The sequence below is a fragment of the Lichenostomus cassidix genome, chromosome 3 (assembly GCF_008360975.1).
Source record: "Lichenostomus cassidix isolate B80296 chromosome 3, HeHo_3.0, whole genome shotgun sequence".
Classification (NCBI taxonomy): Eukaryota; Metazoa; Chordata; class Aves; order Passeriformes; family Meliphagidae; genus Lichenostomus; species Lichenostomus cassidix.
Window position 1 is genome coordinate 78,703,216 of NC_139483.1, and position 21,387 is coordinate 78,724,602.

The following is a 21,387-nucleotide window of genomic DNA, read 5'->3' on the forward strand; positions in this document are numbered from 1 at the left end:
CATTTTTCTTTACAATGGTTTTCTAGTTGAAGCTGATGTACAACAAATTTCTGCCACCCTGTTGGGTTTGCAAATTGTTTTTGGATGAAAAATGTTTAGTCAAGCTTCTGACCTATTCTTCAAGCTGCGTGGGCACATGTGGGAGGATTGCACACTACATACAAAGGAGAAATTAGCTCATTTGTTTTCAGAGGCATGTGAGAAATAATAGCAAAGAGTGTCTTTATACCTGAGTTCCTGGGGGAGCCAGTGGAAGCATGAGACTTGCTGTGAGGGATTGCTGTAGCTGAAGTGGATGGTCGAAAGTGATTACAAAACGCTTTGAACACTTTTGGTAATTTGTAAGTTATAATCTGTAAATGCATCAGACATTCCAGTAGTGAAGACATGGAATGATACAGGCTTAGTGTTTTTGTGGACCTAGGGGAAGTCTGGATCACAAAGCTAAAGGAATAAAAAGTACAGCATTTAAGCATAGACACATTCAGAAATCATTTCCAACTGATGGAACATGGGTAGATGAAATGAAGAACACTAGAATCTAAACTGATAATCGAAAATGTTTAGAAGGAAAAGGGCAAAGGCTTGGTTATGTTTTGGCCTATTGAATTTTAGAAAGCAGCACATTTTCTAAGTATCAACTCATCAATGCAGTTGAACTTATGGACTCTGGGAGAGATTTGTGAAACACGATAAAATTAAGGAAAATGGCTTTTTAAAAATGTCAGAGCACTTTCAGGATATAAAAGAAAAACAGAAAATTGTTAACTAAAAGCTTAAGAGACTTTTGAAACCTACATCCCAGAGTAAACGTTACTTTTTCACTTGGAAACTATACACTTCCTTTGAGACTAGGGTATCCCTTTTCCTTGATACAAAAGCGTGTTTCTCAAATCTCTCTATGTTTCTTCAGTCTTAATGTAGAGATGGATAAATTGATATGTACTTCATATGATTGGGTTAATCCTCAAACACTGTATTTTTGTCCCCTTATTAGCTAAGAGTATAATCTTGTAACTTGCTCATGTAATAGTTCAAACTTCTTTTTTTGTTTAACAGACATTGCTAAAAGATCCTTTGTATATTGGGCTGAGACACAAGAGAATTAGAGGTCAAGCCTATGATGATCTCCTTGATGAATTCATGGAAGCTGTGACTTCAAGGTAAGTGGTATATCTGTTCTAGTCATTGATGAATTCCACTGTGAACTTCATCTTGAGAGAAATAAAGGTCCGTAGCTTATGAAAAGAAGATAGAGTTGTTAGGTTCCAGATAATTTTTATTTTGAGCATACTATTTTATGAGTTTATAACTGCCTTAACTATTTACCTTCAATATTTTTATTAATAGTTACCTTCAATAGTTTTATTAATTTTATGAGCAGTAAAATTCATCTGAATATAACTAGTTTTTCAAACTTCTTTTTCAAGATTTAGATTGTTAAATATTTGGCTAATAATCTTTTGTGCCTAGTGCTGTGCCTACATGATCTTCTCTGTATCTGTGATTTCATATGTGAGATGTCAGCAGCCCTAAAGAAAGTATCATATTTGGCAACCCCTGCCGCTGCCCCCACCAAACCCATGACAGGGCTAAGCTTTCAGTTTTAATTTTAAATTATGGACATACACCAAGTCAGCTCTTTCACTTGCTTCTTTTTTCCTATACAGAAAGTAGTTGAATTTACTATTAGACTGTGATGCATAAAATAGTTCTCCTTACGTGTCAAATAACACATTTGCTTGTATTTTCCTTGTTTGTTAAAATCTTTGGAGTTCTAGCTCTGCCTTCAGTGTGTATACCTGAAATAGCCCAACTGCCAGGATGCTTAGAGGAATGTGTTTTCTGCTTTTGCATCCCAGAGGTGAGGTTGAGCTGTGGAACCTGGGAATACTTTACAGCTCCTCAGTCTTGCCTCGTGCACCATCTGCATTTAACTCCATGCTGAGACCTTACCTGGACATACACAGCCTCTGTCCTGCCTGCCTTGGCTGCTGTGCAAGAGAAACTTGGCCAAGCAGGTGTTGTTAATTTCTGTGCCTGAAACACGTGTTCCTTCATGTACTACTATACTCTTCCCCATCATCCCGAGTTAGCTGCCAGTCCCTTGTTCATAATCTTCCCATGGAAGTTGCTGGTTTGACTCTATCCTGTTGTGTGTTTGCTACTCTGCTGAATATTCCCTTTCAGATAAAATTGATGAATCTTTTTAATATATTCACCCCCCTAAAAGAATCTTCAGAGTATTAGAAATTGCTCAGTGGTCCATATTTTGAGAATCTCTAACATAATCCATTCAGTAACATCACCCTTTCTTTAAAATGAACCACTGTTCCTTGTACTAAAGGAAATCATCAGAGTCAAGCAGAAGATTATCTCAATGTTTGAAGCTCTGGTTGACATGCTCTTTTTATTTAAACACCTTTAAAGCTCTGTAATTTTGTGCAATTTGTGTTTGCTTGACCTTCTGAAAGATCACTTCATTCTCAGCTAAATCTGTCATGGTCAGCAGTGTTGTAATTTATTTTATGTTTGAAGTGGAGCACTTAAAAATTGTGATTACAACTTTGCGTGGTTTACTTGTGAATTATTTTGGCTGTAGTGTAACATCTACATTCATTATGCTACCCATTTGCTAAGGTGAAGGGAAAAGTGATGTAGTTAAATCAAAATCAAGTCCAGTTACTCAATAATTTTACATGTTCCTAAATTCAGATTTGTGTTTAATGTGGCACTTACAGCTGATTCTGGCATAGCTGCTCGGACTGTTAAACATGCAGGTCATGATTCCCTTTGCAACCATTGTGGTGATCTAGGTAATTGTATGCTTGGTTACATGATAGTTATCTTTTCCTTATGAAAGTTTCTATTATGTTTTTCTTCTTTTCACTTTTCTTAGCCTTCTGCTGGGTGTTTCACTGAGGGAGCATTTGCTTCGCTAATCTTAGATGTGTGTTTGGTCTGTTAAATTTTAGGTTAGTCACATTTATTGTTAGTTATTGCCATGGTGCTCCAAAAAAAGCTTTCTTATTTAGCATTGCCTAATCAGTTCTGGGAATGGGATAAATGCTGGGGAAATTTTTTGTCATGGTGTTTTCAGTACATCTCCAAGACATGCATAATCATGAACATAGTAAAGCACAAGGCTGTCATGTATTTTAATAAGTCTAAGTTAAAGATTTAGGGTGATGACAGACATTTTCAAGTTGGAAAGCTATGTGAAATACCTATTTTAGATCTTTTTTACCTTCATAATTCTACAGAGAGGCCAAATGCTAATAGAAGTGAGAGCCAGGTTTTAGCAGCATTGCCTGGGAGCAAGAAGGAGTGGGCAGCAGTATAGGGTGATGCACTTTGTACAGGCTTTTTATTGGCTTCCAGGGAATTTTCCTACATGTCATCTTGATTGATTGATAAATTTTGAAAATCTAGATTTTTATAAGATGATACAACATATTTTATAATGTTTCATGTTGAAATGTCACCTTTATGCAGTAAATGGCATGATAATACAGAAAATGCATTATAAAAAGGTATAGTTTCATCAGCTGCAATACTTTCCTCTTCTCAGCCTCCACTGATATTCACCCCAAAAAAGTTCTTCTTATGAAACAAAATTATTTATGAAAGAGTCTGGATTAAAAGGAAAAAAACTCCAAACCAAACCAACAAACCCAAAACTTAAACTATCCATTACTTAAAGATTTTGGTACAGTATCCAGTGTGCTATCATGGCAGAATGGAACTAGTACTTTGTGATTTTTCCCAGATGTGGTAAGGCAGAAACATATGGAAAGTATCTGGATTTCTGGTGACATAAATCCAGTGAACAGCTTTTATTTATTTACATATGTATACATTTATATGTTTATTTATTTATTACCAGTGCCAGCAGCTTCCCTCTCTGAGGGAGGTACTATATCTTGCTTTTGTGTCAGTGCAGTAATTTAGAGGAACAGGAATATTTTAAGTGGAAGAAATGTTTCATAACAGGAGAAAAAATGGACAATTGTCTTCAGTGAAGAACCTAATTCCAACTGGAATTCAGAAACGTTTGTTAAGTTTCTGCCCTGTGGAGAAATGGGTCATAAAACATTTTATACAGACAAATAAATTTTTCCAAATGGCAAGTTGTTCTTAAATATCTGTTTACAGAGGAAACTTTGAGAGGAGGGATTGCTAAACAACACTTTGGTAGCTGGATTGATCCACCAAAGCTTCCTGTGTAACCAGAAAAAACAAAACTATATGTTTTTATTCCAGTTCCTGTTTCTTCTCTGCCTGACTGTAATAATGCAAAGAGAAATGTATCAGTGGCTAAGAGGTATTCATGTACAACAGTGAAAGGATTATGGAAATGCTTGAGGGGAAAATATGTAGAATGGAGATGGAACAAGAAAAGAGAGGAGAGGAAAAAAGCATCTTTTCATTAACAGGGGCTTGAATTTCCTTGTCTAATGCAAGAAGTAGATTTAAAGAGTGTGGAACTACTTTCCATATTTCCAAGATATTTCATTTTCACAAATCTGGTAAAGATAACTCTACCCTCAACCCCTCAAAAGAATGTCAGAGTAGAGAGGAACATCATCCTAACAACTTGCTTGCTGCTGCAGATCATCCCCAATGGAAGTCATTGTACAGTAGGCAGGGAAAGCACTGACTTGCACCTCTGGCCTATGAACAGATAGGAAACTTAGAAAATGGAAAGAATCTGGTGGAATTTCCATAGATTATTTCCGTGCCTCCCCACCACAACCCCAAAGAGATGGGTGGAATTATTACTCTGTTATGAGCTAAACCCTGTGCATTTGTGGTGCATATGAGCAACCCTCTATCACTGAAATTATCTTTCTGTGTCTGTGTGATCGTAAGTTTTCGGTTACACTGCAAGATACAAATAATAGTGGTGGACCCTTGAAAAGTAATGCCATGTGTCGTTTACATTCTCTTCTGTAATCATATTTTGATTAAATCCTTCCTCACTCTTTTTATGTGCTTGGCTTTTCTCAAGTTTGTGAGCTATAAACCAAGCTGCTGACAATTGTAATTCAGTATGTTCCATCCTAAATTACCATGATGTAGTCATTATTCCTCATTTGCCTGATTACATTATTCACAGATGGTAGCAGTATTTCATTTCACTTCATGTACTACTTTAAAGCAGTGTTTTATGGTAAATATGGTTTAGCTAACTTTGAGAACAACAGTAAAAGCAATATATCCATGAAATCAAAATAAAAAATATTTTAATGGCTGTGTTCATTTAGTAGATTATATTAGAATAAAGTTCAGTTTGTGACTAAATTAATTAATTCATACAGCCCTCGCTTTTGGCAAGAGAATGTACTGGCAAGAAGTCAACTTAAAAGGTGCATATAGCTGTGCATCATTAAGGGAGTGGTTGGACCACACAGTCATTCTGACAGTATGTCTAAGCACAGGTTGTGAGTACGAGAACATTGGTGCCTCTGTGCTCTTCTGCACTGTAGTGGTGCATTACCAAGACTTATATCATGCCTGTATGTTCTCATATTGATCAAGTTAAAGTGGCAGTCAGAAAGAGTGCAGGAAGAAATGCTGCTGCAACAACTCCCTCCTATGGCAGGATTTAGTGAAGATCTTTCTCTATAGAGACTTTTTCCCTCAGTGGGACTTAAGCCCTTAAGGCAGTTTTTCAAGTTGATGACTACCTGCTCCTTCTGATATTCAGTGAACATTAAGATCTTAATGAAGATCACTGTGGACAGCAGGATAGGAGATAGGTGGATCCTTAGGCAGTAGCCCATAGACTGCCTTGACCACAGCTACAATTGCTCATTGAACCTACCTTCAGTTCCTTCCTGTGCTTACGTCTGAGATGCATTTCCAGTCACTGATGGGTTTGTATTCTTCCTGGAACTGCTTGGGTCCAGGCTTCCTTGCCCACTTAGACTCCCAGGTGGACTTTGCTTTTATGCTCATAGGATAAAACCATTCAGAAGGGTCCTTAGTTTGTTTGACTGTTAAAAAAAGGCTCTTGACAAAAAAACCCCCACACTGTGGTTTTAAATGAGGAACTGTTGCTTTGGATAACGGACAGTGCTGTGGAATAGGAAAACTCAAACAGTTTCATAATCAGGGTTTAATTTGTTTTCATAGTTCAAACAACTGTGATGATTTGCCTGTGGAAAACCTTAAAATTTTGTGATTAACCATGATGACCTGTTGCTGATATCACTTGCAACATTTAAATTGTCAACAGATGATGGCACCTCTAGGAAGGTTGTTAAGGAGCTCTGAACCCTTCCCCAGGCTGTGGTGCTTAGTGGGGGTACCCTCCTCAGAATTGTCCTCACCTGCCTGTGTAGGGAAAAAAAGAAGTAAACTAACTGTACTGTGTTTTTTGAGATGGGATGCTTGTGTGCACATTTGGTGCAAGAAGTGGCAGCTTCTTCAGTTGCCAAATCCAGGGAACTCTGACATGGAGGAAAATAGACTTGGTAGAAAACATCTGCTTCTGTATATTCTGTTACCTTAGGGGGAGTAGGTTAATTAAGTCACTCTTAGTATGAATATCCTTATGAATAACATTACACAAAGAAGAAAGTAGGCAAGCAAGTTTTTTGTTTGTATTGTTTTGTTATTTAGTGCCCTGTATCCTTCTTCTTCTTCTTCCCTTTCCTGTTGGTTCATTGGGTGGCTCTATCATATCTGATTGCTGGAAATGTTACAAATATATGCTCTACAGATTTTTTGCACTCAGTAAGTAGTATAAGGAAAAGTGAATCTGCCACTGAAGCAAAATCATAGCAGGATAGACAGAACCTAATAATATCAAGTTTATTTCCAGAGAGTGACCTATTATTGTTTGTCATGCAAGACCCTAGAGAAATTCTTAGCAAAGATCAGCAGAGCAGCCTTGAAGAAATAAAACCTCATTCATCCTTTAAAGAAAACAAAACGTAATGAAATCCTCAAACACAGTACTGAGAGGCAAGGCTATTGGTTTTGGATTTTGATATAAGATAGAGAGTGGAGGAATATTTTAGTATTTTTAATATTCCTCTTGCACCAAAACCGATTCTGGAGCTCAAATTGGATGCATTCATGTTCTAGCAATGCTCAGTTATGTCCCTGACTTGCTGCAGCCGTTCGAAACTCAACAAGTGAAGAACATGCTGTTCCTAGGCCTTTCTTCTCCAAACTATTTTAAAAACGGATTTTTCAAATGGAAAAGGCCTGGGTAATCTCAGTTACTTTCCTTCTTCTTTTATAGCTCTAGCAAATGGTGGGCAGCATTCCCAACAGAAGTTAGCTGGTGCACTGTATTGTAAATGGAGTGAATGTTGATTTATTTGAATAATTTGTGTGAGTGCAGTATTTTAACAAGGTTTATATTGTTGTTACAGAACTACAGTAGTTTTCCAGGCTGTCAGAAGCAGCAGTTTCTTTTTTTTTTTTTATTCCTTTGGAAACTCTAGTAAAGTAAAATATCAAAATTTTGGCTTTAGTTCACATCAGAATGCAGTAACTTATCTGTCCCTTTTATCCCAGCTCTGTCTCTGTCCCACTAGAAGTCAAGAAGTATTTCTACTTACATTTCAACTCTTAGGAAAACTTTCAGTCACTCTTGGTCTGGCTGATTGGATTTGAGTACCTCTGTGCTTCATCTCTCTTTGATCCTTTACCTCTACCAGAGAGCAACACTGCTGTGCTTTATTCAGAGTATCCCACCCAAACTGCTGCTGCTGAGATTCCCGATCCATGGCAATGGATCAGCCTGTGCCCATGGGTGCCTTTGCTGCCTGGCTGCCTACAAATAATAAGCCATTCATAAATATCACTGATGTAACCTGTTCATCATTTGGTTGTTACCAACTTGTTTTGCCACTGGCTGATTTAGCAATAAACCATCATGGCACACTTTTTTATGTCAGATACTTGCAAATTGCTGTATAACTGTATTTTTATACTGTTTTTCATTGTAGCTATACCCTTTTAAAATAAAATCTAGCATGAAAAAATAGATAGATACATTGCCGTGGATCTTCAGTGGATATCCTGGAACTGAAGATTAGATCTTTTCATACCCAACCATCAATTTTTTTTTCTTCTAAGTGTTGTCATCACTGTGTTAAAAATTGACAGTGATGTTAGACAAAGAGCTGTAGTCCCAGATTAGACAAATGAGAGTATTCCCAGAATTTAATTATCCACACTGCTTGAGATTGTTGTGAGACAGAGCACTTGCTAGACTCAACAACCTTTTTGCAGTCTTCCCAGGAAAACTGAAATGGAAACTTCAGTGGCTTCCCTGGCCATCCTACAGCCCGAGTAGTAATCCGTATATCCTTGCATAGCCATATCGTGTACTGAAGTGTGGACAAACAGCACTTCTGAAAAGCAGGATACTTCTGGTGCTTAACTGTTTATTTAAATGCTGCCTTGTATAGATTGTGGCCATGTTAGTCTTTCAGCTGTGCATGCCTTGTCATATGAACTCTTTGCCAGGGTTTTGGGACTAGGATTCGAAAGCATGCCAGAACTGAATTCTGGAGTTGTGGACACTGTCAGTTGAATGCTGGGAACTGCCTCTCTCCTTCAATCCCTGCAGACTCTCCAGACCAGTTTCATGCCAATGAAGCAAGCTTGAGAGCTTGCTCAGCTGAAGGGAGCTAAAGACTGATGCTCTTAATTGCAAGATCATACAATTGATTCACAGCACTGATTCATTGTTTGTTTTAATCTAGAGGTAAGGAGACAGTATTTGGTATCTGCAGAATTTTTTACCCTTTTTGGAAATTCCAGATGCACATCTTATTTTTGCATTAGCAATCACTGCTGTTTATAAACCACTGTAAAAAATATTAGCCATGTCTGAAAAATGCAATATGACACTCCAAGCCCACTGCCATATGTAAGTGCAGTTAACTGACACTTCACAGACACTCAACAGTGCTGCCAGTGCTAACAACTTCTAAATAAATCATGTTATCTGTGTAGCTAATGTGTTTGATTAATTGCAAAATCATAAAAGTTCATTGCAATTCTGTGAGTGAATTTATTTGAGTAACTAGATTTTTGGAGTTCCAAAGGATGCTGATTGTATCCCCAGAAGCAGATAATAGTGATCTGGTAGGTCATCTTTGTATAACTGGGGGTCTATATGAGAGAAAAAACGGAATACATTTTGAAAAATAGACTGGGGTTTCAGTGATTCAGAGATCCTCTTTTTTCTTAATCCGTTACTCTTTTAAGTCTTCCTAATAATGCAGTGTGAAGAATTTCTACTGCTCTCCCTGCATTGGCTCCTGCAGAAGAAAAGTCTTTACTGTTTTGTCTGTGTCACTTTGATATTTCTCCTTTTAAAAATGGGATCTAACTTTGTACAAAACCAGAAAGCTGTCCATTTCAAACATTATACTGTAGAAACAGGGAGAGAATAACTGGTGAACTGTATTTCAGAATTCAGTGGATTTTATCATCAAAGTTAATTGTTCATCTACTTGCTGATCTGTAGTAAGCCTAAGTGGCTACTGGAAAGATATTGCTAGCAGGGATTGTTCAAAATGAACTATGCAGAATTTAATAAAAATGAAGTTAAACACTGCTTGAAAAAAAATTAAACCTTCTTTCTAGAATCATAGAAACATAGAATATAAAATTTCTGAAATACTTTGTTAAAGGATGTATAAATATAATTTGATTATAATTTCTTTGTGATTAATTTCTACTGATATGAATAAATTCCTTTATTGGTTTTTTTCTCTCTCCCTATTTTAAAAGACCTTGATGAAAGAGATATTTGGGATCTTTGCTCTTTCTTGGGATAGAGCTCCAATCTAGAAAACATGTACAGGAGTTATTATTCCTTTAACAGAACATATGAATAGGAGCAAGCTTATTTGTGTCTGTTAGATAAACTGAAATGTTGTCATGATAGTTACTAATAATAGAAGAGTCTTCAAATCTGAAGAGAAAAAAATGCAGAAAAAAACCTCAGTGTTCTTTTAATAAGCCATAAGCTGCCACAAAGAAATTAACTTGTGCTAATTTCAGGAGCTGTACATGCTTTGAAAATGTTCAAGCAGCTTAATTTTTCCTAGATGTCATCTTTGTGGTCCCATATGTAAGAACAGAAAAGACTTGTTCAGTTCTCTGAAATACTGCAAATCTCATAGTAATCTCATATCTCGTGTGTTTTAACAAACTATGAGAATCTCCAAATTTAGCAATAATACTTTAGTCCACATGCTTGCATATACTTTGGTTCTGCACCATTAAAATTAATGTGGCATGGGTTTTTTTGTTGTGTTTTTTCTTTTATTTTTTAAGCCTTTTTCAGTAGCTGCAGAATAGAAAGCTTGTCTTATTAGAGGTTTTGCGTTTGGCAGCCCTGGAGTCATCTGAAAACCTATGGAGTCCATTTCTCTGGCAGGATATAATGATCCAGACATTAAGAGATCTTTCTACAGTATCAAGTTTTTATTAAAAGTCTTTGATTAGTCTTTTCTTTTGAAAAATTAATTATAGTGTGAGCACATGTTTGGCTTCTGGAATACTACATTTCTTCAGCTGTGTGACAACTGTGATTCTACTGAATTTATACTAGGAAAACACTTAGTTAAATAATTAATCCTTCACATTTATACCAGCTGATTTAAGAATGCCATAACAGGTACAAAGAAATGCAAATTTGTTAATTATTCTAAATTTGTATTTAAAAAGAGATATTTTGGTTTAAGCCAGACTACACAGTCTAAGGAATTGTTTTCTTTTCTTTGCCAGAAAAGTATAGAAGCTGTAAATTATATATGGAAAATATTTTAAAGAATTATATTTTCAGGATAAGAGAACTGAGTGCAGCTGGTTTTGTATATTTTCCAAATCAGATTTCAAAATGAGAACCAGCTGCTCATCTGTTGCTCTTAACTAAAATGCCAGCATATGCCATTTGTCACACAGTGGCCATTTTTGAAATAATATACATGAGCAGTACTGGGTATGATCCTGATGTCAAATTCAGCTGCACATCCTCACTTAATCACAGCACCATCTTCAAACACTGCAGGCCCATAGCCTAAAGACACTTAAGTGACTTGTTTGCAAAAAATCCAGAATCAATGAGGAGATTGAGGTGGATACACTGTGCATTTTCAAGCAGCTTTCTGCTTGAATTACTCCATCTCTTGCAGCTGTGCTCAATTGCATTAGCAGACATCTCCATCTGGGCAAGCAGCTCCTAACCATTGGTCTCTGGACATAAAAACTGCTGTGCTTTTGTCCCAGGTGCCTTCTCCTTTTAGCTCTACAGGCAGGGCTGCTTTGCTGATGTCTGGTAGCCATCGTTCTGCTTCTCTGGGTTTTGGTTGTATTACAAAAACCATTATTCTGATATTTGGTAATTGCAGCTATTGTTATAAAACCACATTATGGAGAAAACTTTAGAGCAGAAGACAAGGAAATGGCTGTTTCCTACAACTCCCAAGTATGCATGACAGAATGAGGTGCTAAACCAAAATTTTTTGCTCTGTGTTTGGGAGTAGGGGGTCAGATGGTTGAGACGAAGGAGCTAATATGAATGTAAACAGTTCAAGAGGTCAGCAGTGTTTTCTCAATTGAGGCTTGTTGGCAGCAGTTTTTGCTTACAGAGCAAGGTAATGTCAAAGAGTCACTTAACAGAATGTGGGACAAAACAGATTTTTGAGAAAGAACATAGTCTGTGCTCCAACTAAAACCACTAGACTAGTTTCAACTTGAATAAATACTACCACAGTTTTCAAATTTCATCTTTATTTTTGTTGCCTTGCCTTCTTTCTGTGTTAGAAATCCTGCTGTGATTGGACAAAATGGGAAAAATAACCTGAGTAACTTTTTTTGCTGATGAATACAGCAATATTGCTGATGGAGGTTTTAAGTAATGTTCTGTGTCTGCGTATTTGAAATGATTGTTTTGCATGTAGGTGTTCTAGTGGGGTTTCAGGTATGTAATTGAACTGTCCTGACATAAACTAAACAAGGTGATAAATCTGTGATAAGTTTGAAGAGACTTCTATACAAATGCTCGGTTCTATAAGGTAAAACCTAAAAATGAAAAATGAATGTTAACTGAAGTGCCCAGGCTGTTCGGGTGTGGTTTTTTTTTCATTGAATTACTTCTCCTAGGTTACAGAAGTGACTTTGAAGCTGTTGAATCATTCTAAGAGAAATGGCCGAGGCTAATTTTTGCTTCTTCCCAAAGAAAAAAGTGTTTTTTAAAAAAGACATCAAACTCCACTCCAGTGTTCACTTTTAGAAGTCAAATGTGGATATATAGTACAAACAATAGTAAATATCTCCTTTAGATAAGAATGGCTAGAATGGAAAGCAGTTCCATTTTTATCGTGGCTATTTTCATTAAAAACAAAGAAAATATTTTAATTTTACTCCATTTTTGGTAGTATAATGTTTTTAAAATAGAAGGGACTAACATTTAGCAGAAATAGGAGGCAGAAAACAAATGCTAGTGTGCTACTCACCTGTCAGTCATAGGGCAAGAGTGTGCTATGAAGTACTTTTGAAGTTTTGAGCAGTGCTGATGTTACTATAATAGACTTGGCTTAGATTGCTTTTATCATTGTGAAATGTCATGCAGTTTATAGTAGTTATAGACTTAACTGCCCTCTGTGCTAGGGATACTTTTCACTTACAGCACCTGACAGTGGGATTTAGATTGTGCCTGCGGTTGAAGACTTTGCTTAAATATCACATTTAGAGGAAATTGGATTCCTTCATTTTTAATAAGGTTAACGCTTACTTTTTCTTATTAAGTTATTAGGCAATAAAAAACAGTGTTCTGCTGCTCACAAGTGTCACTTTGAGACTCTTAATGCAGGCATGACTGTCATGTCCTCAGAAGAAGGCTGCAACAGGAGATGGTCCTCTTCTGGGAAAAATTTGGCATCTCCTTTTTGTATGCTTTGCTCGTACATGTGCTGTGTGAGACCACCAGTGGGTAATACCTCTTCTGCTCTGAACTGGTAGCTGAGGTTCCTGGCTGCAAGGACCATGATGAGTGAGTGAACAGCACCACCATTAAAGTACTGCAACTTCTATCCCAGTGATGCTGTGGATTAAGAATAGTGAAGGCATCAAAAAAAAAACCCTCCAAAAAACAAACCAAAAGCAGAGCAATTTGCCAGATTTTGTGGATGCAAGCAGTCCTGATTGACCAGCTGATGGCAGAATGACTTATTTTTTCCCCTAATATGATGTAGGTATTAGTTAGGTTGTGAATGCTTGATTTTTCCCTTCTTTGGTGGGGCAGGGGTAGAAGCTTTTAAAGACAATAACCTTGTCTGGTGTGATGTGTCTTGGATGTTTTTTGCTTAACATGACAGCACCCTACCTCTACTGGTAAATGAGGAAATGAGCACTCGTGCTTGTCTGCGGGAAAGCTTCTACTGCAGCTGGTTAGCACAAAATATTGTGCAGTCTGAGCGGTGCCTGAGCTTTCAGTTAGTGTGGAAATCAGACATAAGAGTTCTGAAAACCCTACTTGGATGTAGTAGAGATCTGTAACTCTTCATTGACTCACTCATTCTGCTTTTTTTATCTTTTATGTTTATTGTTTTGCTTACCTCCTATAGCTCCTTTCCACTAGTAGTATCTCATCCTGTTGCCTTTTCTTCCTGATTGACTTTTGTAAATTCCAACACTGCTTCCTCCTTTGTTGCCCACTTCTCTCTGGATAGATTTATTCAATCCTAATCCTGTGTTCTCAGCCATTTTTGTTCCCACCTATTATTATCTCTAACCCTTTTATGTCACAGCTGTTATCTCTCATATATCCTCCTATGTTGTTGATTTGTAGTGCTAAGTCAGGTTTTCTAAATACACTGGTTTGGTTATTTAATTACTTCATTGCATGGTCTCCTGCTGGCTCTGTTGTGCTCTGGCTGATTGTTGTCCCACATCCCTGGTTCCTTGTCTGGTTCTGTCATAGTGCACCACAGTTCCCACCCTTCCCCTATTAAGGCATAAACAGATGATAAGCAACAACTGCTGCTTTTCAGCTTCATTAATACTTCCTTGCTATCACTGTCCCCACTAAAAATGAGAAATATTAAATAGTTTTTATAACTGTTTTTGTAGATCACTGAAGCATCTCAATGTTTGCTTCCTAAGCTTTGTCCCAAATGGGATGTAAATTAAGTGTCTAGTAACATTGCTAAGTACAAAGGACTCAGCAAGATACTATTTTCTAGTCTTATTTCAGAGTGATTAATACATTGTATGTAAGAAAGAGGAGACAATTTCTTTCTGCAAACATCTGTTTATGATTTCAATTCTGCAAAATATTTTTAAAAATGCTGTGTGGGGAATACAGACTTAGAACTTTTGCCACGTATCCTACTGTCCCAAGGACTGCTCCTATACTGCTCTTAATTTTGTTGATATAATTCCAAGTCTGTCATAAAGAGTTTCAAAATATTTGTTGTCACATACCCTATTACTAAACAAGAATAAAAAGTGAAAACTTGGGGACTATTTCTGTAGCTGATATATATGACTTGATTAATGCTGCAATATAAAATTATGGCCAAAAGCGTATTGTCATTATGAGTGAGTTTTGATGTTAATAGATAGGAATTTATTTGAGAAAGTCAAGTTTCCTCCACATGAATTTTTTCCTTTTTTTTTTTTTTTCATGTGTTTATCTTCCTTTCCAGTGACAGATCACACCTGTTTTCCTAGTAACAACCATCTGGTCTCAATGCTGGGGATGCAGCCCCCTTCTTCACAGCTTGCTCAGTCTCTTCCAGTTAGATCTGCTCTGGTCAACTAGTGGCATGCAGAGCTAATATATTTAGAGTAACCAGAAAAACATGAAATTTTGCACAGCCTTACTTCTGCTCTAACAAACTTTTCTTTATTTCCTAGCCATCTCTTGGACAAAGAGAAGCACATTATGTCTGTCTTTAAGAGGCTTTTGGGCAATCACATTAATAATACACCTTGACTTGTGGTTAGCCCTGAGGTGAGCAATTAGAATAGGTGATTCCTGTAGGTCCCTTTCAACTGGAATTGTTCTATGCTCTGTGAGCTTTGGCTCTGTTGAAAGAAGTACGTATTTTTCAATTTGGATTGTGCAATTTGCTGAGGAGACTTCAATGTTAAAGTAAATATGGATTCCATTATTTGTTTGTGGTTCTGCAATTTGAAAACTTGGGGTTTTTGCAGATATCAAGTATGTTCCAGATAGTCCTTCTTAGGGCATACCCTCTACTTCTAAGAGAATAAGTTGTCTCTTGGCATAAAGATAAGGCTGCCCCATACAGCAACACTTACTGAATCTGTGTTCAAATTCTACCAAGCAAATATTGCAAGAAGATCAGGAAAAATGTGAGATTACAGCATCTAAAACGCACTTTGGTCTATCAAGAAAGTCTTTCTTAAGAATTACTTTGAAGCTACAAAAAGGACGATAGAGATTTTTTTTTTTTGGACTAGATATGAAAGCTTAGAGCTAAGGTGGGGATTTTTGTAAGACTGAGTGCACGCCACAGTGTCACTCATCCTCACAGAGAATAGATTCATTTTGAGCTCAGCTCATGGCATTATTGCTCATGTCTTCAGAAGTGTTCTAGAATTTTTGCTGGAGACTCAAGCCAAGCCTTGAAAAAGTTTAGCTGTTGAGTGCTGCATTCAAGAGCCCACCTCTGGGCATGTGGCTAATGCAAGATAGCTGTTGTGATGCTTCTAGGTTTTGTTGGTTATTGAAGGATAAGAAACAACGTCTGGAAGTTGCCAAATGGATATCCAGGGCTGTTATTTGCAGTGTTTCTCTGTGGGACGTTATTAGTCTTTATGCTGTGCAGTGGCTCGGACATTTGCGTTTCCTTCACTGTATTTAAATGTTTTAACTATTTTCACAGCATTATCCCTGCTCCCGACCAGGAGGTTCATGGAGGAATCCCTAGAGACAGTCTCTTATCACTCTTCTGAGTTGTTATCCCAGAAGTTATATAATATTTATAAATTTGCAAAATCTTAATGTGGTTTTTTTTTTAATGTCTCACAGGGAAAGGAACTGAAAGTATTTTGGATACATCTATACTTCAAATATTTAGAAACGGGTGGGGACTTGATTATTTAGCTGAATTTTATGAAGATTTAAAGCACTAGTTGTCTACATTGAATGCCAGGAAATGTAGACGTTTTAAAAGATACATATGTGTGTGTATATGTGTATGAATTTATAAAACAATAATAATTCCAGAAGTATAAAATTGGCTGTAGTCCTAGTTTTTCAGTTAAAAATAATAGTACTGGAGATATTGAGTGGATTCTCATGGCTTTAAAACTATTTTACCAGATCATTGCTAGATGCTTTTCTTATTTAGTAGACTTTAAACATTTCCAAGAGCTCATTATTCCCATCTCTAGGGAAGAGACTTTGCAGACAGCTACAGTTATTGTACATCTTTCCTGGCTTTTTTAAGGGAAGTGGGGGAGGGAAGCAGTGTAATGGACGTGTTTCCAGACCAAAAATCCATCCCTGTGTCAATGTCCTATGAGCATTTGAATGAGAAACTGAATAAATTAAAAAACAACAAAAAATATCCCCTGATTACAGTAGCTAATGTCTTGGTCCAGATGATCTAGCTTCCTAAATCATATAGGGGAGAGATGTAGAATGAGGAGAGACTTTCTTCTGCTATCTTTGTCAAATTGTGAGAAGTTTACAGAACTAATCTCAGTTCACCATCTGATCCTAATTTTCAGCTGAGTTCAGTTTATCATTGCCTGTCAGAGCCCTGAGAAAAATGAAAACAAAAAGAGATTGGCTGGGTTTCTGTGTAGGAAAACATTTTCCTGAGTTCTGGAGGAGCTTCCTCCAGAACCCTGAAGGAGTATGTTCAATAGTGGTGTGATTCCCTGCTGACAGCTCTCTCCATGTTCAGTTGGTCATCCTTTCATTAAATGTTTGGGGTCAGATGGCAGCTCTCCCAAAGCTTGTGAAAAATACATTTTACAATTCATCGTTTTCATTAACATAAATCACATGAATTGGAATTTTTGCTGATCATTGTAGCTCACAAGAATAAATTATGAAAATACAAGATACTCTAACTGTGGGATAGATGAACATTCAGATATCTCCTGATGTTTGCTACTATAGGAGCTTCCCTTCTATGAAATGGTATATTGCAATGGAATGTACAATTAAGTAAATAAGCAATTTCAAAGTGTAGCACTCTCCTTTATTCTCTTCTTATTTTTTGTCAGCATGTCTTTCATAGCTTGAAGTGGAAGCAATGGTTTTTTCATTACCTTTTGCATTGCTTGAGCACATGATTCAATATGAGACAGGGTTAGGAAACAGTTTTTGTTTTTTGTCTATTGGCAGTGAGTAGAGACATTTGCTATTTACTTTCTATTTTTAAGTTTTAATATACAGATGACCCTGCCAGTATGAACAAATCTTATGATGTAATCATTCTGACCCTATTTATATTTTTAGCTACTAAAGCCAACCAGCAAATAAAAACATTATTCAAACCAAGGTCTAACTCTGTTTTCATCCCAGAAAGGTGGAATTTGAAGACTGAGGACCAAGGAGAAATATAGATGCCATGCTCTGAGCTATCTTGTGTAACAGGAAAAATTATCAGCAAGCAATTTTTCATTAAGGGGACACAGACTAAAATTCTTTGATAGTACATGATAGTTTACATTAGAGGAAGAGCATTTGATATCATAATTCTGATTATATTCGGTATGTTATGGATTGTATGCATCTACTGAATTATAGGCAGCAAGTGAGGAATTAATTTTGGGAGCCACCTCAGGTGCCACAGTGAATGTGAACATGCACGTTTAGATATTTGTCTGATACTGTATAAGTTGGAAGCATTATTCAATGTATTAACTCACATTTCTTCATAAGACTTCTCCCCATGTAAGCATTTCTTTCCAGAAGGGTGATTGTGCATGTGTGTATTTGCTTCTGAACGGGTGGAAGACAAATTATTGTAATATCTTCCTTCTGCTTCCTCCCCACATTTCTGGGAAAAAAAAAAAAAAAAAAAAATTTGAGTGTTGGGTCACACAGGCCTTTTGTGGGTGTTCCATGCTTGGCATCACCTGGACATATCCTTTAAACAGGTCATGTGTATTAGGTGACAGGGAAAGTAGCTTTCAGAGAGGTATTTGAAAGAAATAGATAATATTATTATCGTAGAATAAGCATAATTAACCTATTACACTTTTGAGACTATGTAATCTATTACTATAAATACATTATCAGACCTCTTTCAGAAAACTTGTAGTCATAGGGAGTACACAGACTAATCAAAAGCTCTGCTTTATGATATGTAGTAATAATTGCCATACTAAGGAAGCTCAAGCTGAGCTTGTTTGTTCTCAAGAAGGCATTACAGAAAGAAAAAAAACAAAACTATATTCTTTGTTATGTGCTTTATTGCATAGTGTAGACATTGCACAGGAGTAGAATACTTTACTTTGCCAAATTTTTCCCACACACACATATTTTTTCTGCAAAACCTATTAAATACCCTTTCCTTACTCAGAAGTTAAGTTTCTGCCTGGCATGAAGTGACAGGATGATTCATGTATTCAAGCAAAGTTCTTTGATTTCCTCTGTAGTTTAAGGTTCTGGGTTTTTGGGATGCAGGGTTGTCTTAGGAGTCTGGAGAATCCAGCTCTATAGTTTTTGTGAATGCGTAATCCTAAAAAACAGTGAAGTTCCATTAACTGGCATTCTTAAACTCCTCTCAGTAGGTGCTACACTGTTCTCTACACTCAAATAATGAGTACTCAAGTAGACCAAGTAATTCTAATTATGGATGTGAACATTTCGATATTCACCAGACAACAGGCAGATGGATCTCTCATCAATTCATCATGATCAAGGGACTTAAACGTACTGAAGTAACCAAGATATATTTTTTGGGCAAGATAACCTGAACATACCTATTAAACCAACTGAGTTCTCTAAATTCATTGGAATACATGTATGTATTAGTGACTGGATCACAGAAGTAATAGATTTTACCAGTAATTATAATTTACAGAAAGTTTTTGTGTCAAATGCCAAAACCAGAATCTAGAATGAGTATAAAACTTTTCTTCATTATTCCCTTCAGTCCTTCTAAAAAGGTGTGACCTGGGTGTAGTTTCAGTGTATCTTCAATGGTGATTGAATCCAATAAGAATTCCAACAGTTCATCTCCAAAAAAAGAAATTTAACAAGCCCACTAAAATATATACAAAGATTATTTTGTTGGATTAACATTGATAAATCCAAGGTATATCAAAAAGCAAATAATACAGATAGTAATAGAATTTAGAAAAAACATAAAAAATATTCTTTTGACCTATTTGTTACCTCCTACTTTTGCAGTACACTGTAAATGGTATCTGACAGCTAATTTGAAATGCATGTATATTCTCAAAGTCAATATGTCACAGCCTTATCCAAGGATTCTAGTTAGATGTACTGTTATTTTCTAAACATCCTGAAATAAAATCAGAGAAAAACTGCATGTCATTAGTGTGCTGCCTCTATAATGCAAAATAATACCTTAAACATAAGCTTCTTCCTTCACTCTGTGACAAACATGAGGAGACCATTTGGTATATGTCTGATGTTCCCTGGGGAAAGCATAAATAACATTGTGAAAAGGATAGGTAGTATTTGGCTTAGCAGAGATTATAAACAGCTCTGAGCACGCAGGCACTTCCTTTTCTCACTTAGACCCTAATTATAAGAGCTATAGTTTTATACAGTGCTCTTTTGAGATCACTGATATAATCCCCAGGATCTCGAATATTTGAGGAGACAATGAGGAGGAGCCATTTAGAACTTCTAACCACCTGTTTAAAATGTTAAAATAGAATTAGAACACTTCTGGGACCTTAATTTAGTCTCCCATTAACCTTTTTTCCAGTCATTGTTAATAAATATTTGAATATAAGTTTACCAGTGAGACAATTTGGACTGAAAAGTTAGAACTTACTTCAGAGGCAGTTTTTATGAAAGCTAAATTCATGATGATAAAGTGTAACTATAGCCACTAGCACAGGCAGTAATTGTATGTCCAGTGTAGGTGAGCTGAAGGCATTGCCAGTTTTTCAATGTAAAATACAATGTTCATACTTTCCCTTTCTCTCGGGATTCCAGAATGCTTGTGTTTCTGCAATAAAAGCAAGAGCGTCTGTTACTTCTTTTTGATGACTTCTGGGAAAAACATTACTCTTATAAATATACCATTTTACTGAGCTTGAATATTCCACTTCTATGGCAAAGTTCATAAACATTCCTCCAATTTTTCCCCGGTAAAAATCCAATTAGGAGTGATTTTGGAGTTAATACATGAAGTCTTGACTTCATTTAAATATTAATACAGGTGGCAACTTTTGCAGTATTGAAGAGCCATTAAAAGAGTTCTGGTTAATCTGTGAGGCTTTACTCTTTGTGTAGGGCTTTGAACGTTGTGACATATATCAGTAAAGCTGTGGAAATGTAGATAAATGTGCTTAGTTTGTAGTAATATCACTTTGGTTTGGTATTTGCATCTTTATAGACATCACAAATAGCACTTTTTATAATATAAAAGATATAAGGGTGGGATTGCTCTATCCACACTTGATAATCCCTTATCTGTTCAGCCCTTATTTATGTTAACCCTCTTAGCTGTGATAGTTGCTGAGCAATGGTATATGTCCATTAGCTATAGCTTTTTTATTCTTTTTTTCTAATCCAGTGTGACATTCTTTACTTTTGATCCTTGGCTCATAAATTTACATTTGGCCACATTGAAATGTTTATGTCTTTGCCCAGTTTACAAGAAAGCACCCTGTTTCATAATATATGACAACCTCAGTCTTTGTTATATGTAATCTTTATTATCTATACCATTTTCCCCCATGTTTTTGTTGTTATAAATACTTAATAACTTTTTGTTTAAGCATTCATTCCTGTGGGACTCACCAGAGGGATAAATGCTTATTTTGCTTTTTCTTCCTTCCTACTTTCATTTGGTTGCCTGTGGATGTGTCTTCCCATGGTAATTAGATTTTGTGCAATGGAGAGCAGAGATTTAGTTGTATAGTTTAATTGTCAAGTAATCTTAAGAATGGAAATAGAGTGGAAAAAAGGTCAAATGCTGAAGATATACTGCAGAAAAATTTCCTAGAGCCCGTGTAGGTGGTGTTTTAGGAAGAGTCAAAAGAGAAATTGAAAGTTGGATGTCCTCTGGGCAAATGTCTGATGTACAAGAGTGCTTTCTTCATAAGTATGGCATGGATCATCCAGATATAATTTTAAAGACATTAATGTAAACGGGTTTGGTGCTGAAAAGCTAGCCCAATACTATCCTATCCACATTTTCAGTAACTCTT

The 21,387-nt window shown here is 36.4% G+C and overlaps 1 protein-coding gene across 1 annotated transcript in view; it reads left to right on the forward strand.

Moving 5' to 3' along the window:
• The window catches only part of ME1 (malic enzyme 1), a 155,030-nt gene that overhangs the window by 87,205 nt on the left and 46,438 nt on the right, over window positions 1-21,387 (forward strand). The window contains exon 6 of the mRNA XM_085056428.1: window positions 1,060-1,163. Coding sequence (XP_084912554.1) covers window positions 1,060-1,163 — 104 coding nt within the window. The remainder of the gene's footprint in view (window positions 1-1,059; window positions 1,164-21,387) is intronic.